Consider the following 16,731-nt stretch of genomic DNA (forward strand, 5'->3'; position numbering starts at 1 on the left):
ATGTTCTCACAGTCAAATCTGCATAGAAAGTGCATAGAAATCTTTAAATTGTGATTTTCATTTTGAGCAAAATTCATCAAAGAAAGTCAAGGACATTCCTGTAGTGTATTAGTATTGTGTGTGTGTGTGTGTGTGTGTGTGTGTGTGTATATATTTATATATATATATATATATATATATATATATATATATATATATATATATATATATATATATATATATATATATATATATATATTATTTTTCATCTGTTCAAAAGTTTAAGATTTTGTCTTTTTGAAAGAAGTCTCTTGTGCTCACCAAGGCTCCATTTATTAGATCAAAAATACAGTGAGAACAGTAATATTGTGCAATATTATTACAATTTAAATGAACTGTTTTGTATTTTAATATATTTTAAAATGTAATCTTGCAATGTTTCAGCATCATTACTCCAGTCTTCAGTGTCACATGATCCTTCAGAAATCAATCTAATGCTAGTTTGGTGCTCAAGAAACATTTCTTATTATTATCAATGTTAAAAAAAGTTGTGTTGCTTAATATTTTTGTGGAAACATGATATATTTTCTTAAGGATTCTTTGATTCTTTAAAAACAGAACCAACAAATATTTTGTAACATCAATATCTTTACTGTCACTTTTGATCAATTTAAGTGTCCTTGGCTGAGCAAAAGTATTATTTTCTTCATAAAAAAATAAAAATAAATCTTACTGACCCCAGATTTTTGAACTGTAGAGTAGGTATTGCGCTCTCTGAGTGAAACTTTGAGGCCTTTTTATACATTTTTGTACAATAAGTTAATCTATTATTTTAAAAGATGCAACCTGTTCATATATTTTTACTTGCAATAAAGTAAAGTAAGTTTTGCTGTTTATCTTAATACACTTGAAACGATGGGATTTCTGTCTGAACGAACATGTGTTGGTATATTGTGCAGTGAAGAGGATGTGGAGGACATCCCAGGATTCCCCAGAGAGAAGCTGATCGCTCTGTGTAAATATGAACCAATCAAACAGTGGATGAGGAGCTGTGATCACATCTTGTATCAGGCACTGGTGGAGATTCTCATCCCTGATGTACTGCGACCTGTTCCCAGTTAGTATTTCTTCTACTTCACACACTTACTGTGACCTGTTCCAGGGTCAGTGTTGCTGCTGTATTGTGGGCTGAATGTTTGAGTGCATGACTGATGGGAAATGTGATCCTTGCAGGCACTCTCACTCAAGCTATCAGAAACTTCGCTAAGAGTCTAGAGGGGTGGCTGACCTCAGCCATGACTGACTTCCCACAGGAGATTGTCCGCACTAAGGTATGTGTGTGTGTGTGTGTGTGTGTGTGTGTGTGTGTGTGTGTGTGTGTGTGTGTTTCTGACCTTAACTTAAAGGAGAAATTTGCTGAAAATGTTCTCAGAAGCTGACTAAAGCAGACACAATTCCAAGAAGAAGAAATTCTAAAAACCCTAATAAATAAATAAAAATTAAATGAATGTATTAAAAATGAAATTATAATGTATATTATTAATGTAAGAAATTCTAAAATGCCACAAAAAAATAAAATAAATGCTGTAATATTCTATAATAATGATACTCAAAAACTACTGTTTACTATTACTGTTTAAAAGTGTGGGGTCAGTAAGATTTTATGTTTTTGAAACAAGTACCTTATGATCACAAAAGCAGTAAAAATACAGTAAAAACACTAATATTGTGAAATAATTTATATTATCGATTTCAAATAACTGTTTCTATTTTAATACATTTTCAAATGTAATTTATTCCTGGGATGGCATTTTTTGGTAACACTTTACAGTAAGGTTTCATTAGCTAACATTAGTTGACTACTTTAGCTAACATTAACTAATAATTAACAATACATCTACAGCATTTATTAATCTTAGTTAATGTTCAATTCAACATTTACTAATACATTATTAAAATCAAAGGTTCTATTAGTTAATGATTTATGAACTGACATAAACAATGAACAGCTGGTAAAGATCAATAAATATGGCAACAAATGTATTTCTCATTGTTAGGTCATGTTAGTTATTACATTAACTAATGTTAACAAATTAAACATTGTAAAGTGTTACCCATGATCCTACAGAAATCATTCTAATTTCCTGATTTGGTGCTCAAGAAACATTTAGTATTATTATCAATGTTGAAATTGGGTCTTCTGCTTAATACTTTGATTCTTTTTATTTTATTTCAAAATAGCTTTTTTTGTTCAAAATCTTTGGTTATACTTTACGTTGTTACAGTGTAATAATACATTTAAGTACTGAGTAATAATAGTTAACAACAACATGTACTTACTATTGAGTTAGATGTTGCACTTTATTTTACAGTATGTACACTTACATGTACTTACAGTGTATTTACCTTAAAAAGTACTGTGTAATATAAGGTATCTACATGGGTTAAGGTTAGGTTTAGGTGTAGGTTCAGGGTTAGTACCTAGATATTATCTAGTTACTGCACTTTCTATAATAATTACACAGTATGTATAATGGGGAACAGGACTGTAAAATAAAGTTTTACCAGGTTTGGTTTAGGGCTAGTTGCATGTAACTATGCATCATTTGTTATTACTACAGTAAGTACATGTAACGTAAAGCATTTTTGCTGAATAAAAGTATTAATTCCAAAAGAAAATCTAGCTGACCCCAAACATTTGAAGGGTTGTGTTAAAAACATAGCTAGGTTAACGTGTATGCTAGTGGATTGTGCCTCGGTGACTGACCTTACAGGATGTGAGGATTAGGTATTTTTGTGTTGATGCTCACAAGGTTTTGTCATCTGCGCAGGCTGCAGTAGTGAGTGCGTTTGCGCAGACCCTGCGCCGTTACACCTCTCTGAATCATCTGGCCCAGGCGGCTCGAGCCGTCCTGCAGAACACCTCGCAGATCAACCAGATGCTCAGCGACCTCAACAGAGTGGACTTCGCTAACGTGCAGGTCTGTCTTCTGCCGGAACATCAGAAACACTTCAGGTTCATGGAGGTTATAAGGAGGTGTGAGTGTTCGTTCTCTGCTCACTCTGAGTGTGTGTGTTTGTCACAGGAGCAGGCGTCCTGGGTGTGCCAGTGTGATGAGAGTGTGGTCCAGCGTTTAGAGCAAGACTTTAAGGTGACCCTGCAGCAGCAGAGCTCTCTGGATCAGTGGGCCGCCTGGCTGGATAACGTGGTCAACCAGGTGCTGAAACCCTACGACGGCAGTCCCAGCTTCCCTCGCGCCGCGCGCCAGTTCCTGCTCAAGTGGTCCTTTTACAGGTACAAGGCTCCCTAGAAAAACCCTCGGTGGGCTCTTTCTTCTCAACTACGTTTATTTCACTTCCCATACCTGTAAGCTTATCGCTTTCCGGCGATATTCGCCGTTTTGAAACAAAATATGTCATTTATTTGAATCGTGTAGATCCGATGAGTGAAATTGCGTGTACAATAAAAATTGGAAATTGGCTAATTTCATATAGACTGGAGTGAGACCATAGACGTCTCTCGAGCTGTCACGATCTTTATCTGCGCTCTGTGGCGTGACAGATCGCTGTAGAAACATACTGAGGTAAAAAGTAAAAATGTTTAGTTTTTTTATCTATAATATATGATATAGTGAAGTAACATAACACAACTAAGGGAGCTGTTCTACTCAACATTATCACTTTTGCAAATGTTACATTGAATAATTGAATAAACAAGTAGCCTAGGTAATAAGTAGTCACTTAAAATTTAGATGCAATATTGATTGTTTTTGTTCTATTTCAACGACGAAAATAGTTACAAAAGAAAAGCAACACTCGCAGTGTTTTGTGATTGAATGATTCAGCATTTTGAACGAATCGGTTAATGAATAACTCGATTCATTTATTAAGACGGTCACTAGCCGTCTTAATAAATGGTTTAGTTTCATGTTTGAAAGTATCATTGATTTTTTTTTTTTTTTACACATTTGTTTAAACATCAATCTCATAAAATTATTTATTACAGTTGTCATTTTGCAGTGTAAATTATTTAATTGGATTGATAACAGCCCTTATTATTAAAACTGAATATGATCAAATGTAAGAATTTGACATATTTTTGCATATATTATATTGCATATATTTAGTAAGGTTTCGAAAATTGTGCTTTATAAAGGTAAATAACGCCCTGGGGTAAAAATCACAAATATGCAGATTTAAGTATGTAAAAGCTGATGAGAATATTGTTTCAGAATAAATTATATTTACTTGTGACAGCCACCGTTAAATGTTTTTATATATATAATATATATAAAGTGTAGAAACATAATTATGTCATTCAAAATGTATTATAACGTTATTATAAAACCTTCCTTATGTGTGATTTAAATGTAAGTAGCCTACAAATAAATAATTTTTAATCTTTAATATTAGAATGATGTACCAACTGGGGTTCCTTAAGGTTTATATCATTAGTTGAGAGAGAATTTTTTTCTTTTAAGAAATTTGCTATGTACTGTACCTGATAGGCCCCAACTTAATCAAAAATGCTTTTTGTTTTTTTTTACTTGAAGCAAATGTCTTGAAGCAAAATGTTTCTTGCCAGAATGCTTCATTTACATGTTAACATCAAAAAAATTGTCTCGTGGGGGACGATGCCCCAGACCCCCCCCCACAACAAATGACTTCGTAAACGTCACCTTTTTCACCGCTTGTGAGTCTGCAGGTCTGACTTCCATTTCATCAGGCCTCTTAACAGACACACAGCTTTACAACAACTGATCTTCTGAAGAGGGCAGATTGAAAGCAGCGCTTTAATCTGTGGCGGGTGTTGTGGTTTTGTTGTGGTAGTTTGTAATGAAACTCTCTGTTGCCCTGGTTACAGCTCCATGGTGATCAGAGATCTGACTCTGCGCTCGGCCGCAAGCTTTGGCTCCTTCCACCTCATCCGTCTGCTCTATGATGAATACATGTTCTATTTGGTGGAACACCGTGTCGCCCATGCAACCGGAGAGACGCCCATCGCTGTCATGGGGGAGGTGAGGAGATCTGGCTGCTCCATAGTTTCATATTTCAGACCTTCGTGCATTAATCCAACCGCTTGTATTAAGCGTTGAGCACATGCAGGCGTTTCTTTTGGCCCTGTCGACTAAGAAAATAAACTCCCTGAATACACACTTTTCACGCCTGCAGTAGTTTATTTAAATAACAATGTCCAAGAGCAATAGAGCATATATGCGCGCCATCAGAGTATTGCTATTTTTCTCCATTCCATCACAATTCAAACGATGTATTGTGTTTAATAATATTCCGTGGCGGAAGTGACATTTTAAATTTTTTTGAGGGATATGGTTGAATAGTAAATACACAGAATTACACATTTATAATATATCTATCTGTCTGTCTGTCTGTCTGCACATTCATATGAATGCTATTCATATTATAATTCTATCTACACATTCATATAAATAATTTTAATGATTGCATAATTCTGTCTGTACATTCACATTAATAATAATACTGATATAATTCTATATCTACACATAAATATAATTATTATTAATATTAATATTATATAATAAATATGTAGATAGAGATATAATGAATTATTATTTAAATTATTCATAAAAATATTCTGCTCATATTTATCTTATACTTTTGTCGCACTGGTTATTACACTAACATTTGGTAAATTGAACATTTGTTTGTGGTGGAAATGACTAAATATAAACAATTTGTTTAAGCAAATACTTTTCACATAATAAATATTTCTTTTTGTTTAGATCAATGTTATTTATAGGTTTTAAAATGTAATACAATATGCAAATCCATCATGAAAATGTATGTTTTTTTTAACATTTTCAGTTCAGTGACCTCAGTTCAATGATGCCATCACTCATGGAGAAAGGTAATGGATTTTGATGCCAACCCAAAAAAGAAAGTTTCGAAAGTTCCTCTGCTCTGTATTCCAACATCCTTCTCTTTTCCTCTCCCAGATGCCTCATTCTCAGACGACATGGCCAGTGATGGAGACATGTCGAGGATGAGCGAGAGGAGTATGGGCGAGCCGGCGGTGAAGAGAGAGAGAATCGAGAGCAGTCACTCCCTGCAGGAGATCTAAGAGCGGGGCGTCAGGCTCACCCCAGACCACATTCTTACGGCTGCCGGTGGCCAAGCTAACACTTTTCTTTATCTTGAGGGTACGGAGGTCTGTTTAGGGTCAGTGTGTGTGTCTCTCTCTCTCTCTCTCTCTCTCTCTCTCTCTCTCTCCCCCGCCTTTAGGTTTTCTCCGACTGTGAAACAAGAACGTGCTGGTTTTGTGATGTGTTTTTTTCATGTGCCATAGTCTTCTTTCAGTGCCTTAGATGAGAAAAGAAACACTAGAGCAGAACTGTCTCTCTCTCTTTCTCTTTGACCTTCTCTCGTTCTGTCGTTTCCTCGGCCGTGCCTCTAACCGCAGAATGAATGTATCGTCTCAGAACCTCAGATGTGTCTAAAGCACCTTTTAAAGATGGTCACATTTTTAGACTTTCTGCCTCGGCCGTTTCCTCGCGGTTCCTCAGGCGTAGATGCAACCTGCTGACCCCAAAGCTGCATCGCAGCGTCCACCCAAACCTGCTGCACATGCAAAGCCTTTCCACGACGAAATGGATGGAGAACACTCCGTTCCAGACGTTTTGTAGATGAACCCCTGGCCATATGAGATGCCTAGTCTATACCTCAACAGTTTTTAGTTCTAATGAGTTAATGTCTAACTTTTTAATACGTTTTATAAAAATCACTATGAGAGATTATTCGACTGTTTGCTCCGATCGGTTGCCCTGAAAGCACCCCGTTCTCGTTCGAAAGCTTCAGGATGTACATACGCCTACTGTGTTGATGGTTTACCGCTCTGCTCTTGAACCCAAGCAAAGCAGTTTCCACCAAATATGGTTTGTGAAATTTTTTTGGTCTAGTTTTGTAGTTATTTGATGAGTTCTTAGTTGTTTGCAGTGGTTAAAAAGAGCCTCGGTGATTTGTCGATATATTGAACGTACCTGTGCGTGAGCGTGCATCTGTACACAAGGCCTTCTGAAGTAACTGGAAGTGAGTCTGCACTCAGCAGGTTATGACTAGTTCTGTGTTATTTTTATTACAATCTTTTTTTTTGTTACTTTTTTTTTTTTTATTAAGATTTTTTTTATTTTTTTTAACAACATATTTAAGTAGATATTGTGTATATGTAATAGCAAAAAAACGTAAACGCTACGTAATAGCTAAACATTTCTATAAAACGCCACATCTCAGAAAGCCTTTTCTAGAAGACGTAGAAAACCCAAAAATAGACACGTCTAGTAACAGAATATGCAGATTCTTGCAAATATGCCTCATTACCTGGTGCTGTACATCTGATGTTTTAGTTTTCACGCTTTTAATAAAAACAACGTGCCCACTTAGCTGAAGTAAAGCTGGAAACATTTTCAGGAGATCTATCGTTTTCAGGATACATCATTTGTTTTTGAAGATGTTGTGCTGAACCCGGTTGGGATCTTTACCGGTGCCTGGTAGCGGCCCGTAACGGGCACCCTACATGTCCCTCTCTGCTATTTACAAAGATGAACTTTATTTCTACTAGCTGTTTTGTGTTTGTTTCTGAGAAGTGATTGGCGGATGTTTTCTCACTGTGGTTGGTTGTGAGTGTCAGGCTCTGTACTTTAACGCCTGTCATGGTTCTTTGCCTGTTGTGTGCTTTTGGGAAAGATTTTTTTTTTTTTTTTAATGCTGTTTTAAAGCTTCTGGCTAAGGATTATTTTTATGGAGGTAGCTGCAATTCTTCTCACTACTATATTGATACCTTATTTTTGTGTCTTTAAAATATCTTTATTTAGCCTCAACTGCTTAGTTCGACTGTATTTTGTACTGGTAAAAAGTGTAATAAATTTGTGTAAACCACTTTTTGTCTCTTTTGCTTGCTTTGTAATGGGATAGTTCCTAAATTCAGTCTGTTCATCATATAAAGCGATCGAGTCTCTTCAGAAAATTTTGACTAAACCACTCAATTCATATGGATTAGTTTTACGATCTATGTATGAATTTTTGGTAGTTGCGTGGACTGCAATCGGAGGGACAGAAATTGTTCGGATTTCATTAAAAATATCTTCCTTTGTGTTCCGAAGATAAACAAAAGTCTTACGGGTTTGGAACGACATGAATCCTAACCCTTTAAAGAAAAAAAAACAAGTCTTTTTGTGTGATTTTTATTTTTATCTTTAAGTAAACCTTTCTTGAATACTCAACATGAGACCATTTTTTCAATAAATGTCAGAATTTATATATTCATTATACATATTCATACTTACTCATTCACAAATTTGCACTAAAAATGAAAGGAAATGTACATCCAGTTCTTCAAACTTTAAATAAATGTGTGGTTTGCACACTGAACAAACAATTCTATACAGATAAAAGAGTAGAGGCTGGTTGTGGTCCCTAATCCCAGTGCATACTTATTCTAAAGCAATGCATCATGGGTATTATCTATTTCCTACACATCACATTCTATATACAATGAGATCTCTTCTGTTTAGGCCTTTAGCACATGGACAGTTCCACCAGCCCAGGTAGGTTTAAAAAGTGCAAACGTTGTGCCTCGGCGGTACCGGAGCGGCACCATCACCTCTCACAAAGAACAGCCGGCCATATATTTTCCTGTAAAACGATACAGATGAACATTATTACTACATTTGACAATGAGTGCATCATCTGTTTCAAGAAAACACTGCAAAAACTATTAATTAATAACCAAGCACCAATTAAACTCACTTAAGAAGCACAATTGTTTTCAGAGATTATACCTTGAATATTGTACTTTATATTAAAAAGCACAAAGGACTGTTCAAGTTTTGCAAAACGTGGTGATGGTTATAATTAGGTGAACATCAAGATATACAGTCGTGTTTTAAAAAAGGATCACTTGTTAGAAACCGGTAATTTATACATACTGCATTTAAATGGTTAAAATATTCACAGTCATGCATTCGGCAGACGCCTTTCTTTAAAGCGACACTGCATTCAATGTAACTGTGACCATGGTGTTGCTGGGGTTAATGATAAACAAGTTATGCAAGTAGATTTCACCATAAATACCTATTATGGAAATGCTCAGCTTTTGGAGGAGAGGTGTGCTATGGTGCCAAGCAATTGGTCAACAAATCTAAACTTAAGCGTGCAGGAGGGACCTGAGCATCTATGCACTGCTAGAATATCATAGAGACTTCATAAGCGTCCCCCTAGAGACCACCCAAAACAATCAGCAACCACCTGGCAACAATATATCCTACTAAATAAACAATTATGAACTGAAGGGAGCTGCTTATGAGGGACATAAAGTAGGTCTGGCTCCCACCTGTGGCAAACCTCTTCTTCACCAGGGACATGCGGTACCGGCTGCCCACCAGCTCCACGTTAATGCCTGACAGAGAAGCCCCGGATCCCACAAACTGCACAGCCAGGCTCGGGGGAGGCCCGCGGGGAACCTCCAGGCACTGCCAACTGGCGCACAATGTGCCAGACCCTGAGACCCATAAACACACACACACAGAGAGAGAGAGTCAGCAGCTGCTCTTAGGTTTACATCACAGACCTTGTTAAGATATGTGCAAGAGCCTTTAGAAATAAAAGATCATCTTAAAATATCCTAATGGTGCCCATATTTGAATAAACATGCAGTTGCTTCCAAAACGTTCACAAGCCTCCCTTCATGCTCTTGTCGGTCTCCCTCTGATCTTATGTATTCAGAAGTTTGTTTCTTGGCCTCTCGCTCTTCTGCCCACTTCCACTGAAAACATCTTGTCAGTGCAGCGCTTTAAACTCCGCTAAGATGTACCAGCGCTAAACTATATATAGTGCAGTTTTTTTCTTCAAGGAAATCAATATTCGTTAGCTATTCTTTAGTTCTTCCATTTTATGACTGATATTTATCATTTTAGAACCTTTCACTCACATTAACGTTATTTCAAAGGAGAATTTTAAATAATCCCGGTATATTCCATATGATGCCAGAACAGTGACCAGTTTGTAGATCAAAACTCTCAAATCAAATGATTCAATTATAACCCAGTACGCTGACATTAACTCAAATATGGTACAGGTTAGACTTCATGATGTCAAACAAGAATCAAAAATCATTAATTGTTTAATTTGGGAGTGAGTGAGGACTTAAATTTAGGTCTGTTCGTCACAAACACATACACTATATGGCTTCTGAAGTCTTTTTTATTGGTTTTGTTAACTAAAACTACAAACAAATTTTGTGAAAGTGATCACAAATGCTGGCACTGGCTGGGAACATTTTTTTTTTTTTTTTTATGCTTGCGCGGAAAGAGTTAAACATGAATCATGAATGAGTGACAGACAAAGAAAGGAGAGGATGAACAGGTGGCAGCAGTGACCTTTGCTGTGATTTGTCGGGGAGAGGTTGGGCAATTTCCATAGGAGTCGTCTTTCCTCTGCACTCCTGTGAAACAGAACAAGTCAGTAACACAGTTCTCTTCATCTATCACTTCTCTCATCACATATTCACTTCATTTTCTCTTTTCTTTCCATCTCTATAAGCAACCACCCAAACCTCAATGTTCTTTTCTCGGAAACTGCGTATATGTTGTTATGAATGTGCTTCCAGTTCTCACCAGGATGCGGGCGGCTGGCACTGCAGGTCTGTGGCCGTGTGATCGAGGGGCAGCAGCACTTGTACAGTGGTCAGCTGGGTGGAGGGGGCGGTTGCGGGGCAGCAGTGGTAATCCAGAGACACACGGGTCACTGTGCCACTGCGCTGACACTCGGCGGACAACAGGAGGGGAGCACGACCCGGATCCTGAGATGACGCCTACAAGAGAGTTCAATAAAAAAAAAAACACTCACATTAACATTTCAAATAGTTTTATGATAGATTATAAACATTTTCAAAGATGTTAACCTTTAAAGGAATATTCCGGGTTCAATGCAAGTAATAATGCTGATTAACACAAAAAAGGTTCAAATCAAGATTTATGGAAGTAAAAATTAATGAAAGTTAATAGGGCCAATTTTGGGAGGGATTTAAAAGCAGAAATGTGAAGCTTATAATTTTATAAACACACTTAAACTGTTTTACACTTTGGGATTGGTAAAATGATTTATTGTTTTTGAAAGAAGTCTCTTATCCTCATCCAGACTGTATTTATTTGATTAAACATACAGTAAAAACAATAATTTTGTAGATATTAACAACATTTAAAACAACTATTTTCTATTTTAATATATTTTAAAATGTAATTTATTTTTGTGATGGCAAAGCTGAATTTTCAGCATCATTACTCCAGTCTTCAGAGTCACATGATCCTACAAAAATTATTCTAATGTGCTAATGCTCAATAATAATAAAAAAAAAGATTATAAATTTTGAAAACTGTTGCTGCTTAATATTTTTGAGGAAACTGTGAAAGTGTTTTCAGGATTCTTTGATGAATAGAAAGTTCAAAAGAACAGCATTTATTTGAGGTTTTTGTAATAATGTAAAAGTCTTTGTGACTTTTGATGAATTTAATGCATCTTTGCTGGATAAAAGTATTAATTTCTTCAAACTTTTGAACAGTAGTGTCGTTTTGACACAAACATTGATGAATTACGACACAAATGTTGATGCTGAGCTTAACTTGAACTGACTGAGGAATATCCCTTTAGGTTTCAAGCACTCATTAGGTTTGTGATGACTGACCTGGTATTTTAGCAGAGCCACATTGTAATAGGAGGCCTGAGGGTTAAGCTCCGCCTCTCTCTGCAGGTGGAGCGTTAAGGCCGGCATGTTGAACCAGAAATCCTTGGTGTCCGGGTCACTCTGTGACGGGTCGCTGCAGGTACAAAGACCACAGATGCAGTCCACAGAGCTTGTATTAAACCCAGAACAAGCCAGTTGTGTGTGTGGCATCATACCTATAGAGTAACTTCTGGTTGGGTAAGAAGTGGTCCACTCGAGATATGTTCACCAATCGGAAGCTTAAAACTGGTGCGTTGGGGTTGGCAGTGAAAATGCGGATGATGCCGGCGGGAAACGACATAGTGAGGTCGCCGGTGATCTTAACCAGACAGCTGAAACCCAAACACACACAAACGGTTGGACAGCAAATCACTTTCAGTTGGAGCTACAAAGTGATAAAAGACTTTGTCCTCCAGATGGAGGGAAAGAACCTCAGACGGACCGGTTGTGTTCTCCTCCTTTGAAGTAGGCGTTGATGTATTCCGTGATGGCTGTGGCTACAGGCCAAGACTCCTGGGTACTCAGAGATATGGGACTGGGTCCTCGCGACAAACCTGCAGGGTCACATTACATAACATTGATAACTTCATCTGCCACAGTCGGTCCCTGGATTTTGTCGGAGGATGGATAAATAAATGGATCAGCAGTTGAATACGAAATAAGATTTGGGAGATGCCTCATCAGCCATGAGGACAGCAGTAATGTGCATATGTCTACATTAGATTAGCATAATTCAATTACAGTAAAGCTCTTGAGGATGTCTCTCAGAGTAATATATGATTAAGTTTTGTGATAATGCGAGTGTTTAGGGAAATAGGAGTGTGCCTCGGGTCACCTCGGGCTGGGCTGGGGACGCGGTTCTGCATCCCCCATTCACTGGGGCTGGAGGAGGATGAGGAGGTGAGGGGAGGACTGGGCTCAGGCAGCGGAGACGAGCACAGAGACCTAGACTGAGACACACCACAGAAAAGTCTTATTTTATAATTATATATTATTATTATTATAATTTATAGTAAATGAATAATTAAAATAAATTTAAATGTATTTAAAATATTTCATCTTTTTTTTTTTTTTTTATAATTATACATGCCACTTTTATGAGCTCATATTAAAGGGTTAGTTCACCAAAAAAATTGAATTCTGTCATCATTTACAAAGCCTCATGTTGTTCCAAAGACTTTTGTTCATCTTCAGAACACAAATACAGATATTTTATTGAAATCTGAGAGATTTCTGTCTCTCCATTGACAGCTACGCAACTGACACTTTGACGCTTCAAAACGTTCATGAAGAGATTGTAAAACTAATCCATATGAATTGAGTGGTTTAGTCAACATTTTCTGAAGAGACACGATCGCTTTATATGATGAACAGATTGAACTTGGGCTTTCATTCATATATAAACGTACATCAACTCGCACATCAGTTGTGGTAAACGGAAACTCAAGCATGTTCGCTTGACGTGCGAGAACCAATGAGGTTCGTTCTCGTGTTCCGCAGCTCGTTTGAGCTTCAGCGAGAGGTTTGTTCTGGTGTCAAGCAGGTTCGGTCGAGCTTCTGTTTATGTTTGCTGATCGATGTATATATGTGAATAAAAGCCTAAAATAAAACTGTTTATCATATAAAGTGATCGAGTCTCTTCTGAAAATTTGGACTAAACCGCTAAATTCATATGGAGGAGTGTGAGTAAATGACGACAGAATTTCCATTTTTTGGTGAACTAACCCTTTTAATTAGGAGACATGGAATATATATATATATATATATATTTTTTTTTTTATCCATTTTTCACACCGCAGGACTTAAGTGAATAGATAATAAAAGCTAAATAAAAAAGCATACAAATTATTCAATATAGTGAAAAAAAGACAAAGACCAGAATAAAAATATACAGTGTCCGTTATTTTAAACAAAAATATCGATGTTGAAAAAAGTTTATGTCCATGTTATCTGTCAACTCCCCATTTATTTTCTCCTTTTACTGTGTGTGGATTGAAAAGAGTGTTTTGGGGCTGAACAAATTACCAGAGGCTTGTTTCTGTGTCCTGTAATATTATTTGTTACCTCCCAGTATAAAGCAATTAAAAGCCTGAAGTGGAATCTCAGTAGTTGTGTTAATTAAGAGCTAAAGTCAAGGGAGCAATTTGAAGAACCACATGAGAGAAACCACATCTCATAAAACAAGAGAAAAGCGAAAGAGGCTGCAGCAGAGCCCTATTAAGGGATTTGTTTATATGGTTTTAAAAAAGCTTAAGTGTGCTGGTTGGATAGATGGTGTAATGAGGTCTGTGGAACATTTACCCGCTCACAGCCACTGAGTCTGCCTGAGGAACGCTTGGACCGAACCGACCGAGGGGGAGCCAATGCCAGACGTTCAGTGCTGTCCTGCCTGAAACCATGCTGGGAGACTGAAAGAGAAAAAAAAAAGGATTATTTACTCACCCTCATGTCATTCCAACCCCACGTGACTTTATTCCATGGATCTTTGGAATTCTGAAATGGTTTTGGAATTTTGAATAACACCCTGCCACACTTTCCAACCTCAAAAGTGGTCCATATGACTTGTGTGCTATATTCCAAGTCTTCTTAAAACCATACGAAAGCTTTGTTCCCGGAACATACAGAAAATTCACTGAAAATCTTGTTCATGAGATGTATTGTAGGAATGTTTGATTCATGAATGAGTGTTTTTCTGAGTCTGAAACAAATTATTTAACCACTCTGAATGATTCTTTCATTAATCGGATTCTCAGATTCTTCATGTTTCTTGAGCACCAAATCAGCATAGAATGATTTCTGAAGGATCATGTGACACTGAAGACTGGAGTAATGATGCTCTGGAATAAACAACATTATTTCACAACATTTCTGTGTTTCTGTATTTTTAAATGCAGCCTTTGTGTGCATAAAAATCTTAGACAACCCCAAACTTTAGAACATAAGCGTAAATTAAACTTTTTGTTATCATTAAATTGTATTATACAATGGATCCAAAAAAATGAAAAAAGACACTTACTGTAAGTGACTGAATATTATTGCATTAGATATAAAATATTTTGATATTTCACGAGTTCACATGTTAATGAAATGTAATATTAAAATGCGTATTTGGCTTGCTGTCTGGGGGGAGGGCTCCGAGCTCGGAATTCAGCCCGACCCCAGAGTACTCCCCCCTATAAATGTATAGATCATAGGTATCTATGAGCAGACCCAGCCGAATGTGAGGTGATGGGGTGGTGGCGGGATGCTGAGAAATTAGTCATGAGACAGGAGGTAAGGGAAGGCTTTATTTATACTGGCTATTTCTTGCGCTGATTGGATGATTACCTGAACATGCTCCTCCCGAACTTTGTTACATAAAACTTCATAAAATATTAAATTAAGTGGCATCTGCAATCAAATGCTGCAGAACTAACTTCACATTGCATAGATATTTTGCAATTATCTATGTGTTCTCGCAGAGTAACCACAGGTGTAGTTCATCATATTAACTATGAATGTGTTTCCCCAATGTTTGACAACCAGAAAGGGTTTTGTCTCTATTTGTTGTCTCTATTTTGAGCAATACATTTATTGTTTTATCATTTTAAACCTAAAAAGCTTCTTTTTGAGAAATGTTTTACTTAAAAAGTGTGAATGTTTTACTTGAAAAGTGTGCTTGTGCTGCATTTCTTTATAATAAATGCCACTTTTTAAATGAGGGTTAATTGTTTATACACTTTTTGGGGCCATTGCATATTGCAATTATATCATCCACTTTGCTCTCTAAATATCAGTATCAGAATCAACCATTAAAACACCATATCAGACATTCACTAATCTGCAATACCTGGTTGTGTGTTAATATCCAGGAAGTTCTGGTCCTTGTCTGTAGAGAAGCAAAGGTCCTCCTGCGGCCCAGAATGCCGTGTGAGCGGTGGTCCGTTCCTGCGAGGCTCGTCGTTAAATGATCTCTGTTTTCTGGTCGGCTCTTGCGTGACAGTGTTATTCGTAGTGCCCTCACTAAAGGGGTTATGCACCGAGTTCCAATGCACCAGCTCTTTCTTCGGCTGAGAATTGGGGGCGGAGTTAGGACTGGGTGTCGGCCTATTACTACCAGCTCTGCTTTGTGCAGCTGCCTGCGCCGCCAGTGCCGATTGGTGCGTTGGACTCCCTATCATAGTAATAGCGAAAGGATCATCCGGAGACTCTGGAGGCGGGACGCTACGATCTCTTTTCCTGTCTCGCTCCTTGCGGGAGGAGGATGGGGGAGGGAGGGTTTTAGTGTCATTCAGAGAGACGGAAAAGGGATCGGTGCGGGTTTCCACAGCCCTGCTATCCCTGGTGGGCCGAGGGGGAGTCGGGACCCAGGCATCAGGTGGAGGCAGGTTGTCTTTGGGGGCGGAGCGTTCAAACACAGCCAGGAAGGGGTCTTCTGGAGGGATGTGTTTACAGCTCCACACACAGGGCTCCAGTTCTGAAGACGCCAGGCTGTGGGAGAAGGCCGGGAAGCTGAAGGTGGTGGGCTCGACGTTGGGTGGGGCACGTGGAGAACGTAGATTGGAAGGCCAGGCATTGGTGGGTTCGTCCTGTGGGAGGGGAGACCGACCGGGCGAGGGGTCGCGGAATGCGGCCAGGAATGGGTCAGAGGATCGGCTCAGGTTTACAGAGTCTTTAGATTGAGTTTGAGTAGACGGCCAGGCTGCCCAAACGTTGGGTTCAGGGGACACATCAAGGGGCTGATGGGAAGGCGAATCCAGTCCAGAATCCTCCACATTCTCAGGAGAGGATGAATCCGAAGAGAATGCGGCATCTGTCAAACATGGAGAAAAGTCTATTACTGATCAGAAAGGAAATTTCTTAACAGATAGGATAAGGAAAAGATTGACTGCAGAAACATAATTCACATTCCACTTTTGTCCATAATTGAATAATTGATGCTTTAATGCCTACACAAGCAGTTCTGCTAAAGCGAGTCAATTAATTCTTAGAATATTGGAACGCACACTTTGGCACACATT

At 38.0% G+C, this 16,731-nt stretch overlaps 2 protein-coding genes across 4 annotated transcripts in view; one reads left to right on the plus strand and one right to left on the minus strand.

Annotated features, from left to right (window-relative positions):
• rfx2 (regulatory factor X, 2 (influences HLA class II expression)) overlaps nucleotides 1-7,891 on the plus strand; it is a 45,860-nt gene extending 37,969 nt beyond the window's left edge. For all 3 annotated transcript variants that reach the window (XM_084390209.1, XM_084390211.1, XM_084390210.1), the window contains 7 exons: nucleotides 939-1,096; nucleotides 1,213-1,310; nucleotides 2,811-2,960; nucleotides 3,066-3,274; nucleotides 4,844-4,997; nucleotides 5,824-5,866; nucleotides 5,955-7,891. In XM_084390209.1, coding sequence (XP_084246335.1) covers nucleotides 939-1,096; nucleotides 1,213-1,310; nucleotides 2,811-2,960; nucleotides 3,066-3,274; nucleotides 4,844-4,997; nucleotides 5,824-5,866; nucleotides 5,955-6,079 — 937 coding nt within the window. In that variant the 3' untranslated portion in view covers nucleotides 6,080-7,891. The remainder of the gene's footprint in view (nucleotides 1-938; nucleotides 1,097-1,212; nucleotides 1,311-2,810; nucleotides 2,961-3,065; nucleotides 3,275-4,843; nucleotides 4,998-5,823; nucleotides 5,867-5,954) is intronic.
• A 318-nt stretch (nucleotides 7,892-8,209) lies between these two features.
• fcho1 (FCH and mu domain containing endocytic adaptor 1) overlaps nucleotides 8,210-16,731 on the minus strand; it is a 46,080-nt gene continuing 37,558 nt past the window's right edge. Inside the window, exons 18-27 of the mRNA XM_084390205.1 lie at nucleotides 15,561-16,523; nucleotides 14,033-14,139; nucleotides 12,567-12,681; nucleotides 12,174-12,285; nucleotides 11,908-12,063; nucleotides 11,693-11,825; nucleotides 10,626-10,822; nucleotides 10,389-10,453; nucleotides 9,344-9,511; nucleotides 8,210-8,646 (exon numbers count right to left, since the gene is read on the minus strand). Coding sequence (XP_084246331.1) covers nucleotides 8,618-8,646; nucleotides 9,344-9,511; nucleotides 10,389-10,453; nucleotides 10,626-10,822; nucleotides 11,693-11,825; nucleotides 11,908-12,063; nucleotides 12,174-12,285; nucleotides 12,567-12,681; nucleotides 14,033-14,139; nucleotides 15,561-16,523 — 2,045 coding nt within the window. The 3' untranslated portion in view covers nucleotides 8,210-8,617. The remainder of the gene's footprint in view (nucleotides 8,647-9,343; nucleotides 9,512-10,388; nucleotides 10,454-10,625; nucleotides 10,823-11,692; nucleotides 11,826-11,907; nucleotides 12,064-12,173; nucleotides 12,286-12,566; nucleotides 12,682-14,032; nucleotides 14,140-15,560; nucleotides 16,524-16,731) is intronic.

This window comes from Rutilus rutilus (genome assembly GCF_951802725.1).
Source record: "Rutilus rutilus genome assembly, chromosome: 19".
NCBI classification, from domain to species: Eukaryota; Metazoa; Chordata; class Actinopteri; order Cypriniformes; family Leuciscidae; genus Rutilus; species Rutilus rutilus.